Below are 12671 nucleotides of genomic sequence, written 5' to 3' on the forward strand. Positions count from 1 at the left end.
ATATGGAGCTGTATTGTAAAACGGGCAGTTGAAAGCTAAACTGCATGACCCACAAAAAAAAGAGCTGAAATACATTGCTCGAACAGCAGGAAGCTACAGTATACTACAATACTGTCAAAGGTGGTAGATAAAATTAATTAACGTGTTATACAGAAAGTAGTGTTTAGCTGGAATAAACTTTTAGAATTATAAGTATTTGTCAGAAAGTAGTATTAGTAGTAGTAGTATTAGTAGTAGTAGTAGCAGAATGAGCAGCAGCAGTAGTAGTAGTAGAAGCAATAGGAACAGCAGCAGGAGCAGTAGTATTAGTAGCAGTATTAGTAATAGTAGTAGTAGTAGTAGCAGAAGGAGCAGGAGCAGTAGTAGAGGCAGTAGGAACAGCAGCTGGAGCAGTATTAGTAGTATTAGTAGCAGCAGCAGCAGTAGTGGCAGTAGCAGTATTAGTAGCTAGAACCTTTAAAACTGTAAGTCCCTAGACAGAAAATAGAAGATAGAGTTACTCTTTAGAGATTTTATTTTGAAAAAAAAAATACAGTCAGACAGAAAACTCAAAATGTGTTTCTGAGTCAAAATGACTCAAAATGATGAAGCGAGTCACATATACATATATATATATATATATATATATATATATGTATATGTGTATGTGAAAGTCACATACACATATATATATGTCACATATACAAGTCATATATGTCACATATACAAGTCACATATACATATATATATATATACATATATATATATGTATATGTCACATATACAAGTCATATATACAGTACATATATATATGTGTGTGTCTGTATGGTGTATCTGCATCTGTATCTGTATCTGTACACACAGAGACTGTGTGTGTAACTGTACAGTCCATGGTATGTAAGCATTAAGCTGTTATAAATTAAGGTTTATATTGATTGTAAAAAAATCCTTCATTTATTACAATATACACAACTTTAATGTTATAATAGGGTAGGAAGGTGGACTATTATTTTAATGTTTGCAGCTTTGATAAGAGTTTAGCAATCTCTGTTGGTTTTGGTACTGCGCACGTCTAAAACTGCTGTTGTTGAAGTCACACGTGCGTAAACTAAGTAATGGGCTACAAGTATGTAAACTAACAGTATACCTATAAGTTCAGTTGTAGTATAGTTCATATTATATATTACAGTACAAAATACAACTTGAATGTAAACTGGTTGTGCACTCAAAGTTCACTACTCTATTTAAAGTATACTAAAAAAGTACTTTTATAAACTAAAAATGGGACAATTTAGTCCCAATAAATATCGAAGTAGTACACTTACAAGTATACTACAAGTACATTGATGTCACTATACTTAATACATAAAATACACTTGGGAATATACTTAAGTTTACTTGATAAAATAAACTTGAAGTATAGTTCCTTTTTGCCATGGTTGTTCAACACCAGCATTTTATCATCATAAAACCACATATCCCATGAGTCTTAGCTGCTTACAAAGCCTCATGGGAGCTGTAGTTGTTGAATGCCAACAAAACAATCCGCGATTTATCTTTCTAAAGTGACATAAGGTCACAATTGTCGGTAATTTTCCCTTTTCTGACAACCTAATTCTCCCACTTCCAAAGCATTATAGGGCTGCGTAGGAGCCACGGGGATGAGTTCTCATTTGAACTTGACGTCATCACGTCATCATGATACAGGAAGTAAACAAAGCAGCCGGAGCTGCTGCTGCCTGTCGTCATGAGACCTCCCATCCCGTGCCATGACAGCTCCTGCAGGTTAGATATCTCTCTCCTTTATCTGAATAGATAGATAGGGAAATGTTTACCTATCTATCTAACGAAAGGACCTTGCACTGTGTTGTGTAAAGTAGCTAGTATCTATAACGTTAGCTGTAATACTTCATCCTCGGGTCTACCGCTCCGTACCTCCAGCCAGAGATGTACCAATTTAAGGTCGGTATGATTACTGGCGAAGACTGACGTCTCACGGGAACTTATTGTATACTTCAAACAAATATCTAGACTCTTCTCTTTAATCCGGCATAAATAAAGTACGTCAAAAAGCAATCGTGTCATTAATATGTGGATTTGTAGGCCCCCGCTTTTCATTTCATCACGTTAACGTGATTTAACCGTGGAGGGTGGAGACGGAGGAAGTCTCTCTTACACGTCTATAAAGTAGATATTATGTTGAAATATGTTGCTCCAGGTCGAATAACCTGTATGCCGAATGCTCTTCTGTTACATGTAAAGGAGTCAGTAAGCTCGTAAAACCATATTTATGTGGTTAAATACGTGCCATGCAGCGAATGAACAGTAAATTGTGACATTTGTGAGTGGGGTCTGGTGCTGCGTTTTCTCACCAGAACAGATAACGGTATTTATCGGATCTATATTTAGTTACCTAGCTGGGAGAGGTTATTTATTAGAACTGATAGATACAGATAAACTAATGATAATGGTGTGACTGAACATTAACTGGGTAACGTTAACGATAGATAGTCAAGCAATACATCATACAAACTGATGTTAGCAGCTGGCATCATATACATCATGAGGTCAACTGCAGTTACAGTAATATTAAGCAGTGTTTAATAACACTAGTTAAGTATAATACACCTGGTTTTAATGCCTTATTAGTTTAGCGTTGGTTGATAGTGATGTTGCATATTGCCAAGTATCTACATCTGTTTTAATTAAACTACACAGATTTTCTAAAGCCTGAAAACAGAGCCATGAGGAGGTGCAGAAGTCTAGTTTTCTCTCAGAACACTTGAATTACAATATGCTGAAAGGTTATTATGGAATATTTGCCCAATGATGCAAACAAATATACTGCCTACTGCCACTTGAATCTGACCATGCATTCTTTGTAAGACATGCTGATAACTTACTGACATCCATGCAGCTTCTCAGCCAATTTTTAACATTATACATTATCTGTGTTCTCCACTGATTTAGTTTCTCAAGGTGAGATGTTGCCCTGGCATGCATGATCTCCACATTTCTTCCTGAGTGTGTCAAGCCAGACAGTAACCCCGACAGTGCCATGGCTGAGGTGTTGGGACAAAGGAGCTTGTTGGGCTTTGGTGTGGTGTTGGCATGGCTGGTGCTCTTCCACCTGCTGGTCAACATCTGGCTGCTGTGCGTGTTCACTAGCCTGCTGGTGGTGCTCGGTGGCTGGCTCGGCTCGCAGGCCGTCCTGGAGTCCAACAGTGTGGTTCACCTGGAGAGGTTTATCACCCTGGAGGAGGTAAGTGTACATTTACCTGTGGTTTACAGTTCCAGTGTTAGTTTCACTTTGACATGATCGTAAAAGTTTTATTATGTTTCTGGGCTAAGATAATCTTATCCTTGCTTGCTTTTGGGAAGCAAGGTCCCATATCACTCCAGTATCACCTAATTTACACTTATTTTGTCATTGCTAAATTGTAGATTCCACCGTCTGTGGAGGATGAGCATCACTTGGACAAGGAGATCCACAACACAGTGAGGAAAATCATCAGGGACTTTGTCACCTCCTGGTACTCCACTGTGGCCTCTGAGAGTGGTTTTGAAATAGAGGTTCAAGAGGCCATGATCTCTATGGCCATGCAGCTGAAAGTACGCGCAAGACAGCTTAACAGAAAGGTACTTTGATTAAAGACATCAGTGTTGGAGCTTTTGCAGAGTGTTGTCGTGTGCTTGCCTGCACTTTGTGTAAACAGGTCATGGTCGGCTTTCTGCATTGACCTGATTTCTTAAACGTCATGTCGGTTCTGTTAATTTGGAAAGGCGTTTAAGAGATAAAAGTTTACCGCAGCAAGATTTTCTGCTTCTACCTGTAATGCTTCACGAGTGTTGATAAATGTATCAATAAACATGAGGTATTCAGGGATTTTACTGGCTCAAAATTAGGCAAAAGTGATATTTCACCGGTGACCTGTGGAAATAATGATGCAGTATATTGTGTTGATTTTCATAACCACATTACCGCACCCACACTGCCAACTACCCTAACCTATTAATAATATAAAGAATGGGCTTTCATGGAGATTATAAGGAAACAAAGAAATCACATAATAAATAGATGAATAAATAAATCAAAATACCATAGGACAGCTCTGAACCCTATTTGTCCCAGTGCCTAAAGATATATACACCTATGAAAAACAATTAAAAAAAATCTATATGAAAAATAAAAAATCCCTAATGAAATGAGGAGGAGGAAAAAGGCTTTAACACGTCAATTATTAGTAACTGCGGAAGTCCATGCTTTGACAGCATATTGCTTAGTCCCATGTATTCTGCTTATGAGAAAAATATAGCCATCAAATATGGTAAAGAGAATGTGGCGGTTCCCATCATGCAGCAAACAGTTTTTTTGCAGCAGTCAAATCAGACTTGCTCAGTAGGTTGCTTGTAAAATTGCTTTAATGAGACATTTGTAACTTTTTGAATCACTGCAGGAGCTGACCCAGAGGATTCTAGATATGTTTGGCTGCCACCTGCAGGACTACATCAGAGCCAAGGAGCTGGTGGCCGAGCAGCAAAAGCCTCGGACAGCGAAGTGGTGCAGTGATGCCGAGCAGTTGTGGAAAGCGTATTCCACGGTTACCACGCCTCATCTCGCCTTGACCAGTGACACAATGGAAGTCAACTACACCAGAGCGGTTGTAGATATGTTGCTGCATGTTTTGGTGCCACCGCCTCACTTGGAGAGCCGCACTGGACGGTTCGTCGTTGGAGAGCTCATCACCTGCAATGTTCTGCTCCCTCTCATTGCTAAACTCTCTGACCCTGACTGGTTAAACATTCTCATGATCGAAATATTCAGCAAGTCCAGCAAACCGCAGGAGCCAATCGCAACAGAGTCGCTGGCTTCGTCACCGCCGCTACCGCCTCCGCCTGCTGAATCAGAGCTCGCTCCACTACAAGAGACAACGCATGCACCTCAAAAGACTAATGAAGTTCCTACACTAAGAGCTGTGACTGAAACGGTCAGTGACGCAGAAGTGGCCACGCCTGAGCTTGCCAGCTATGATGTGATTGACTCAGAGGAGGTGGACTCTCCACAGATCATCACTGAAGAAGAAGACCCTACTCTGCCCTTTTTAAGGCATTACATGAGAGGAAGCAAGTTAAACCCGTTTTACCAGGAAAATGACTCTGACCTGGATTCTCCTTCGGCTGACTATAAACTAAGTTCCCTTGATTCCCTGGTATTGATAGGCCAAGAAGAGGGCCTGTATGACAGACAGAAAGAATGTGCCTTGTCTGTTGATGACAGTAATGGTGTGGACTTGGAGGATGTTAGCCCCAGTCCAGTGGATGGCTCCTGTCCCAAAGTCCTGGTGAATTCAGAACCAGTAGTGCATCCTAATGGCTGCAACCCCTCATCAGTTAGGAGAGCAGAAGGGATTCTTAGTAACAGCAGCCTCCAAGACCTGGAGAGGGAGGGCAGCTCCCCTTCAGTAAACCCAGCCAGAGAGCTCCTTCTGGCAGTAGAACAGACTGGGCTGGGGAACCCCAATGAGCTGACTGTAGTCAGTCCGTGTCAGGTCTCTTCCCCTATAGCGTCGTTCAGTTTTGAGCCCCTCAGCAGCCCTGATGGACCAGTCATCATCCAGAACCTCCGCATCTCTGGCACCATCACAGCTAAGGAACACCGTGGCACCGGCTCACACCCCTACACTCTGTACACTATCAAAGTAAGGAGATGACATAATCTATATCTGTTTTTCTCTTCATTATTCATTATTCTGTGTAATACTGTACTTTTCCAGGTGCAACATGTCAGCATGATTATCTTTGTAATCCAGTTGTTTTATGGTGTGCACATCTAGCGCCACTAAGCTAATGCAAGGCCCAATGATTACAACGCAAAGACAAGTTTAAAAGTTATATATAAAGAATTGTTAAAGGTGCTTTATACAATATCCAGAACATCAATATAGCAGAAACAACTATTTGCTATGTAAAGATAGAGAGGAGTAATGTCTACCTGAGCAGAGAATGAAGTCACTCTCCCTCTGTTGCTGTAATCCCAGCTTCAATGTGCTTTGTTTACATAGTCGGGCCGGCCACACGTGCCTTTTAGTGCTTTAGTGCTCTGCACTGCGCTCATACGGCAGTTACATCTGATAACGCCGTCCCGACAAACAGCGTCATCGCAGAAGTGTAGCGCCCACCCTCCGGTTCCGACCCAGGTTAAAGTTTCAGTAGGCAGAATTTTTTTGGCATCACTGGGCAAAAATTCCATAATAACCTTTAAGCATATTGTAATTCAAGTGTTCTGAGAGATAACTAAACTTCTGCTCCTCCTCATGGCTCTGTTTACAGGCTTTAAAAAATCTAGCCTGTGACGGGAGACTTTGGCCAATCACAGGTCATTTCAGAGAGAGAGCGTTCCTATTGGCTGTGCTCCGGCTGGTGGGCGGTGCTTGGTATTTCCTCAACAGATCTCAACATGGCTGAGTCACAAACTTTCTGATGTTACAGCTAAACAGTACACTACAAGATGTTTCTGAAAACATTTGAGGCGAGAAATAGGCATTACGGTAACAGAATATTGATTCATATTTGATCAGCGCTGCCTAGTTTGACCATTTGGTTGGAGTTCGCGAGAGACTGACAGCTACTCAGAGACGGCAGCTGGACGGCAGACTCCAGATCAGCTCTGACTGGTTGTTTTTTGTTCAACAAATGTTTTCAGAATAATCTTGTAGTGTACCGTTTAGCTGTAAAATGAGAAAGTTTGTGACCCGGCAGCCTTGTTGAGATCTGTTGAGGAAATACCAAGCAACGCCCACCAGCCGGAGCACAGCCAATAGGAACGCTCTCTACCTGAAACGATTTGTGATTGTGATGATTATTATGGAATTTTTTCCCAGTGATGCCAAAAACGTTCTGCCTACTGAAGCTTTAAATTCAGCTCAAAGACATTAAAAATGAGAGATTACCAAATGGAAATAAGAGATATCAATATGGAACTGAAAACAGTGATTTAACTCTTTTGAATTTATCTTTTCATTTTCAAAATAATTTGTAATAATCTTCGACATCATCTTTTAATGTAATCATAACATTTTAAATTGAGTAAAAAAAAATCATTCATATCAGAATTGATCTTTAATGTTGACATTTTGGACATACTGTTTAAGTATTATTATCGTCCTTCGTTTCAATGGAGAGTTTGTTTGGCTTAAAAATTGTGAAATTGGCCAACTATGTTGAATATTGGTACAATGATATATTACTGACAGCTTGAATATACAAATATCCACATCAGACCTTAAGACATTTTACAAACTGTGTCTCAAACAGCAATATGTGACACACAATATAAATCATGACAGGAATTTGCGAGTCTCATACTTTGTTGTGTTGTATTTCAGTATGAGACATCGATGGGCTGTGAGACCCCAGGAAGCATCCAGCCTGGCTCTGAGGAGGCTGAAGTTGTTCTCCCAGGTGGTGAGAACACATCTCCCGTTCAGTCGGTAGCCTATCACATGGTCAACAGACGATACAGCGAGTTCCTCAACCTGCAAACACGGCTGGAAGAAAAAACGGATCTAAGGAAACTCATCAAAGGTAGGACGGATGGACTTGATCATCTCACAGAATCTTTGTGTATTTAAGTCAACATTTGAACCCCTGTGTTACCATTTGTAGCCGAGCAGTGTGCACAGTGGCCTGGTTGGCTTTAGTCTGGCCAGCTTGGAGAAATCCATGCATAGCCTACAAACAGACCTGGATTTGGTCTTGGTCATTACTTAAAAGATCGCTTAAAAGATTCAGTTTGATTGATGTTGATACTTGAGCCAACATCCTGGATTGTATTGTAATCTGAATAATCTGACTGTGTTTCAGGTGTGAAAGGTCCAAAGAAAGTATTTCCGGACATGCCGTTTGGAAACATGGATAGTGACAAGATAGAGGCCAGGAAAGGACTTCTGGAGACCTTTCTAAAGGTTGGTGGATTTATATTTTATTTAGTATTAATTTAGTATTTGTAGACCCAATGTAACATTTGATGTCGTTTTTGATGTCAAAGGTTGTAACCAGCATTCTGTCCTCTTTCTCAGATACTCTGTGCCATCCCTGAAATAGCCAACAGCGAAGAGATGCAGGAGTTTCTGGCTCTCAATACAGACGCCAGGATTGCCTTTGTCAAGAAACCTTTCATTGTGTCACGCATAGACAAGGTTCGATCCTTAATATTTCATTATTGCACTAATACTTGACTTTATGATAAGCACATTGTATGTGTAGGAGGCAAATATTAGAAAGGACAAGTTAAATTCCGTATTATAAGAAGTATGTTGTTAGACTGTGGTTGGTATTTGGGCCCCATGTGGCCAACCGTAGCATTGAATTGTTAATAAATTGGCACCTGTTGGCGTCATAGGCCCAATCCCAATGTCCACACTCACAGACTCACCGACTTTGAGGGGCGTTCCTGCAAAGTCTGTGAGGGTTCAGGGCTTTCCCACTGTCAAATCAAGTCCTTGAGGGCTCTCTTGCAGACATTTTGAGGCCTTCATGAACACTTTCCATAAATACAAGTTTATCTTCTTCTTTACTTTGGGTTGCCTCAGCATATAAATGAAAGAAGCCATATCAGTATGTGTAGGTTAATTACTATAATCAGACTGGGATGCAATGTCATAAACACAAAATTTAACATGATAACATTTTTTTTTTTATGGTTGTACAATTATGTTTATATGCAAGATAAGTATGCCTAAATCTCTATTGGGTCCATGGTGAGTTTTTAATGTCGCACATGGGTTACTTGTGTTTTTGTGTTTAGATTGTGGTGAATGCCATCGTGGACACCCTGAAGACAGCGTTTCCTCGTTCCGAACCTCAGAGCCCAACAGAGGATAATGAGGCAGAGATTGACGGAGTGAAAATAATTGTTGACAAGAAGAGCAAGTAAGACTCTAGAGATCCAGACCAACTTTTTTCCATATAAATGCCAAAAACACAAACCCGCTACATTCACAGCTACAACGTTACTGCTGCCCACACACACAGGCACTCTCTATGAGTGTTAATTTCGTTAGCGAAAACTTTGACATAAATATGTTCGTCAATGACCTTTCTTTCCAGGACTAAGACGAGACAATGACGTGACGACACCGACGTCATTAAACACTAACGGTGACGATATCAAACACGCAATGTTGTTGATGAAAAAAGACAAGACTAAAATGTAGTTTAAAAACATAAAAACTTTATAAAAGTCACTCTCTTCTCTCTCAAACAAACACACACAGCACGCTGCAGCGGCGGCGCTCAGTCCGTTTCTGTTCTTCAAGTCTCAAACCTCAATCCTGACAATTGTGCTACTATAATGCATAAACTTGGTTGTTTGCAGCTTGGGGCGGAGTTCGGTTGGTTGAGTAACGCTTATTTTGACATATTGGGCGGGCGGATTGGCTCTCATAACGGACCAGTGGGTGCGACTGAACCGTGCATCATTAATGAGCAGTCAGGAGGACTCGAACTAACTGCAAAGCTGCATTCTTAATCATTCAACCGGTGTTTTGCATCAGATAATGATAAGATAAAATTATTTGTGAAATAAGTTTGACTAAAATGACAGAAATGTTCAATATAATTTGATAACTAAACATGACTAAGATAAAATAAAAAAAATAGCTGAAATAATTAAAAGAGAAAACATTTTGATTAAAATCAAATTATTTTCGGTGACTAAAGCTACACTAAAACTATGAAGGATAAAAATGACTAAAATGAAACCTAAACTAATAAACATTTTGGTTTTAAGATTAAGACGAGGATTAAATCTAAAATATGTGTCAAAATCTCTCTCTCTCTCTCTTTCTCTCTCTCTCTCTCTCTCTCTCTCTCTCTCTCTCTCTCTCTCTCTCTCTCTCTCTCTCTCTCTCTCTCTCTCTCTCTCTCTCTCTCTCTCTCTCTCTCTCTCTCTCTCTGACACTTGCAAATGCACACAAGCACACAACCTACGAGTTATTCCTTAAAGGAGTTTGGCGGCGTTCGCTACTTGTATAACACATTTTAGTTTTAAATGCATCTTAGAAATACACAATTCCCCGATGCTCAGGCCCGGCAGGGAGTTAACTTAGACACAGTGGGCCGCCGGGCTTGCAATACACTGACGGAAACCCTGCACCTTGAAGACTTCTCCTGCATGTTGACGTAACGTGTGTGTAGTTTCAAAGCAGAAAGTGTGAAACTCAAATACTGGCCGCGTTTGTTGGTGGAACAGCCTGTGAGGGATCATGACTTGCATGGCTGGGGCTTGGGTTTGGGAGCACAGCGTGATACTCTGCGTGTATTATACTAGGGCTGCATGATTATGACCAAAATGATAATCAGGATTAGTTTGATCACGGATATTCATTCATTTTAGGGATATATATTTTTGAAAAGAAAAGAGGCAGCATTTTATTTGTAGCAAAGAGTTGCATTGCATCTTATGGCCTGTTTTATCAAACTATACATGATGATTGTTACAGTGTGAAATCAGACTTGTGCTGTTTTAACGCAGGTTTTGTCTTTGGTTTTGTGTGTGTGTGTGTACGTGCATATTGATTTGTTTGTATGATCCCAGGTCTCGTCTGAAGTTCTCCAGTAAAAACATCCCCTTCATGAACGGCTCAGACATTAGACCGCCGGTTTTGTTCACTTGGGATCAAACTAGCACAGTAAGTAGTTGCTATGCACCACTGATATTTGCTGCTTCAGCAATCAAATGACTTTTTAGGGCTGATAATGTTTTTTCCTGGTTTTACTGCCTTCTCCTCTCTCTGTTCTCAAAGGTGTTTAGCGGGATGTCTTTGGGAGATTTGCAAGCCTTTGTCTCTGAACAAGAAAAACTGTCCATCAGAGTCGAGTCAGAGAGGGAGGACAGTCCAGCAATAAGAGAATTCGGAGGCTATCGGGGTGACATGTTGAGAGGAAAGCACAGTCAGGAACCTGGTAAGAACTGGGCAAGGGGATGAATTGTGACAATACGTATTCACTCTGTTTAATCTCAAGTTCAGTCAGGTTGCCTAATAGGTTTGGGCCGGTGTACATATTTTCAAACCAGTTTGATATTAAGCCAAACACTGGACCGGACTGGTTTACAGAATTTTACCACTAGGACTTGACTATGACTTGCCCCAAACTGCATGTGATTATCATAAAGTGGGCATGTCTGTAAAGGGGAGACTCGTGGGTACACATAGAACCCATTTCCATTCAGATATCTTGAGATCAGAGGTCAAGCGATGGTTGGCACCAATCCAAATCCTTAGGTTTTCTAGATTCATTACCTTCATCCCACTACAATCTAAAAATCGCAAGGTTACGTTAAAGAAATTAGTGTCGTTAAAACAAATTTGCGTTATTATGGCATTAACTTTGACGGCCGTTGTCTAGACCAGTGGAGGAATCATCATACAGGTGATGACACTAGCAGTTAAGCTTCTATTACAAACAAAGCTGGTGCTGCAGTTAGATGGATCACCTTAAATGGATTTAATCAAATATTTGAATTTAGGTCAAATCCAGTTGTGAACTTGAATCTTAACCTCCTAATGTAGCCTCTCATTATCTCTGCAATCATCATGTCTGCTTGTCTGACTCTGGTTTGTCTGCTTTCGTTTTCCTTTGTGTCCGACCAACTCAGTGACTCACTGGCTGTTGTGTCTCCCTGCCTTCCTGTCTGCTTCACTCCACCACTTTCCATTCAGTATCTCACCACGATTACAGCGGGACTATCTGATGGAAACCAGCCTGTTCCATATTCCAGTCACTCATCAGATTCATCAGACCGGTTTCATATTTTGGCAACCCTTTGGCATGCTGCTGTAGCTGAAGAGACAAAAACACATGAAAGTGACTTGGTGTGATGGTCCCTTTTATTTCTCCTTTACAAACCTAAAGCTTCCTTTAGCACCCCGTTCACAGACATGGGTTAAAACTGCATAGGTGGTAATGTGAACGTGCATCTGAATGCAGCTTGGAAACTGCCATCTCTTTTCAGGATGGAAACTTAATTTAATGACGATGATGTTTTTTTTTTATTATTATTTATCAGAAGACTTTTCTTTCTGTTCACTTTTTTTTACATTCACACCACGTCACCTGAATTTTCTTTAAAAAATTCCTGCATACTAACAGGGAGCATTAAAAGAGTACTCTGCTGATTTCACATTGCATTCCTATAACATTGTCAGACTCCTGATGGACACTCAAAAACAAGATCAAAATGAATGCAGTGGAACCAGAGATATGGTCTTTTTTATCGCACACATTCCTCTTTGCACGATGAAGGGACCCGTGCCTAATGTTAGCCCTAACCCTAACCCTTAACTCTTATTTTTCATGTCTCTCTCCAACCACCATGTTGCACCATGTTGCATTATGTATCATCCCTGCTCCATCTTTCTCCATCACAGGGAATCGCCATAGGAAAAATGGATGATCTCCTTAACATCATATGGAAACTATCTCTGCATTTGCTTGACAGTGGAATGGGACGTTCCCTGAATCCAAATTTCTTCCTTGTTAGGCATCTGGTCATTGTCTTTTTGAAGGACTTTTTTTTTTTTTTCCAGAGAGTCAGGGTGAACGAAGGGTGAATTAATATTTATAAAGGTTACCAGACAATTCATTGAGAACTAATATGCTACTTTTCACAGCAGATGTCTGAATACGTT

The 12671-nt window shown here is 40.5% G+C and overlaps 2 protein-coding genes across 21 annotated transcripts in view; one reads left to right on the top strand and one right to left on the bottom strand.

The window, feature by feature from the left end:
- The window catches only part of LOC141770516 (uncharacterized), a 458180-nt gene that overhangs the window by 170892 nt on the left and 274617 nt on the right, over positions 1-12671 (bottom strand). The window lies entirely within an intron of this gene.
- Positions 1684-12671, top strand: part of snx19b (sorting nexin 19b) — a 49691-nt gene continuing 38703 nt past the window's right edge. For both annotated transcript variants that reach the window (XM_074640089.1, XM_074640090.1), the window contains exons 1-10: positions 1684-1764; positions 2950-3241; positions 3424-3618; positions 4437-5678; positions 7365-7563; positions 7843-7943; positions 8058-8177; positions 8786-8910; positions 10577-10670; positions 10785-10944. In XM_074640089.1, the coding sequence (XP_074496190.1) occupies positions 2981-3241; positions 3424-3618; positions 4437-5678; positions 7365-7563; positions 7843-7943; positions 8058-8177; positions 8786-8910; positions 10577-10670; positions 10785-10944 (2497 nt within the window). In that variant the 5' untranslated portion in view covers positions 1684-1764; positions 2950-2980. The remainder of the gene's footprint in view (positions 1765-2949; positions 3242-3423; positions 3619-4436; positions 5679-7364; positions 7564-7842; positions 7944-8057; positions 8178-8785; positions 8911-10576; positions 10671-10784; positions 10945-12671) is intronic.

This window comes from Sebastes fasciatus, chromosome 7, assembly GCF_043250625.1.
Source record: "Sebastes fasciatus isolate fSebFas1 chromosome 7, fSebFas1.pri, whole genome shotgun sequence".
Classification (NCBI taxonomy): Eukaryota; Metazoa; Chordata; class Actinopteri; order Perciformes; family Sebastidae; genus Sebastes; species Sebastes fasciatus.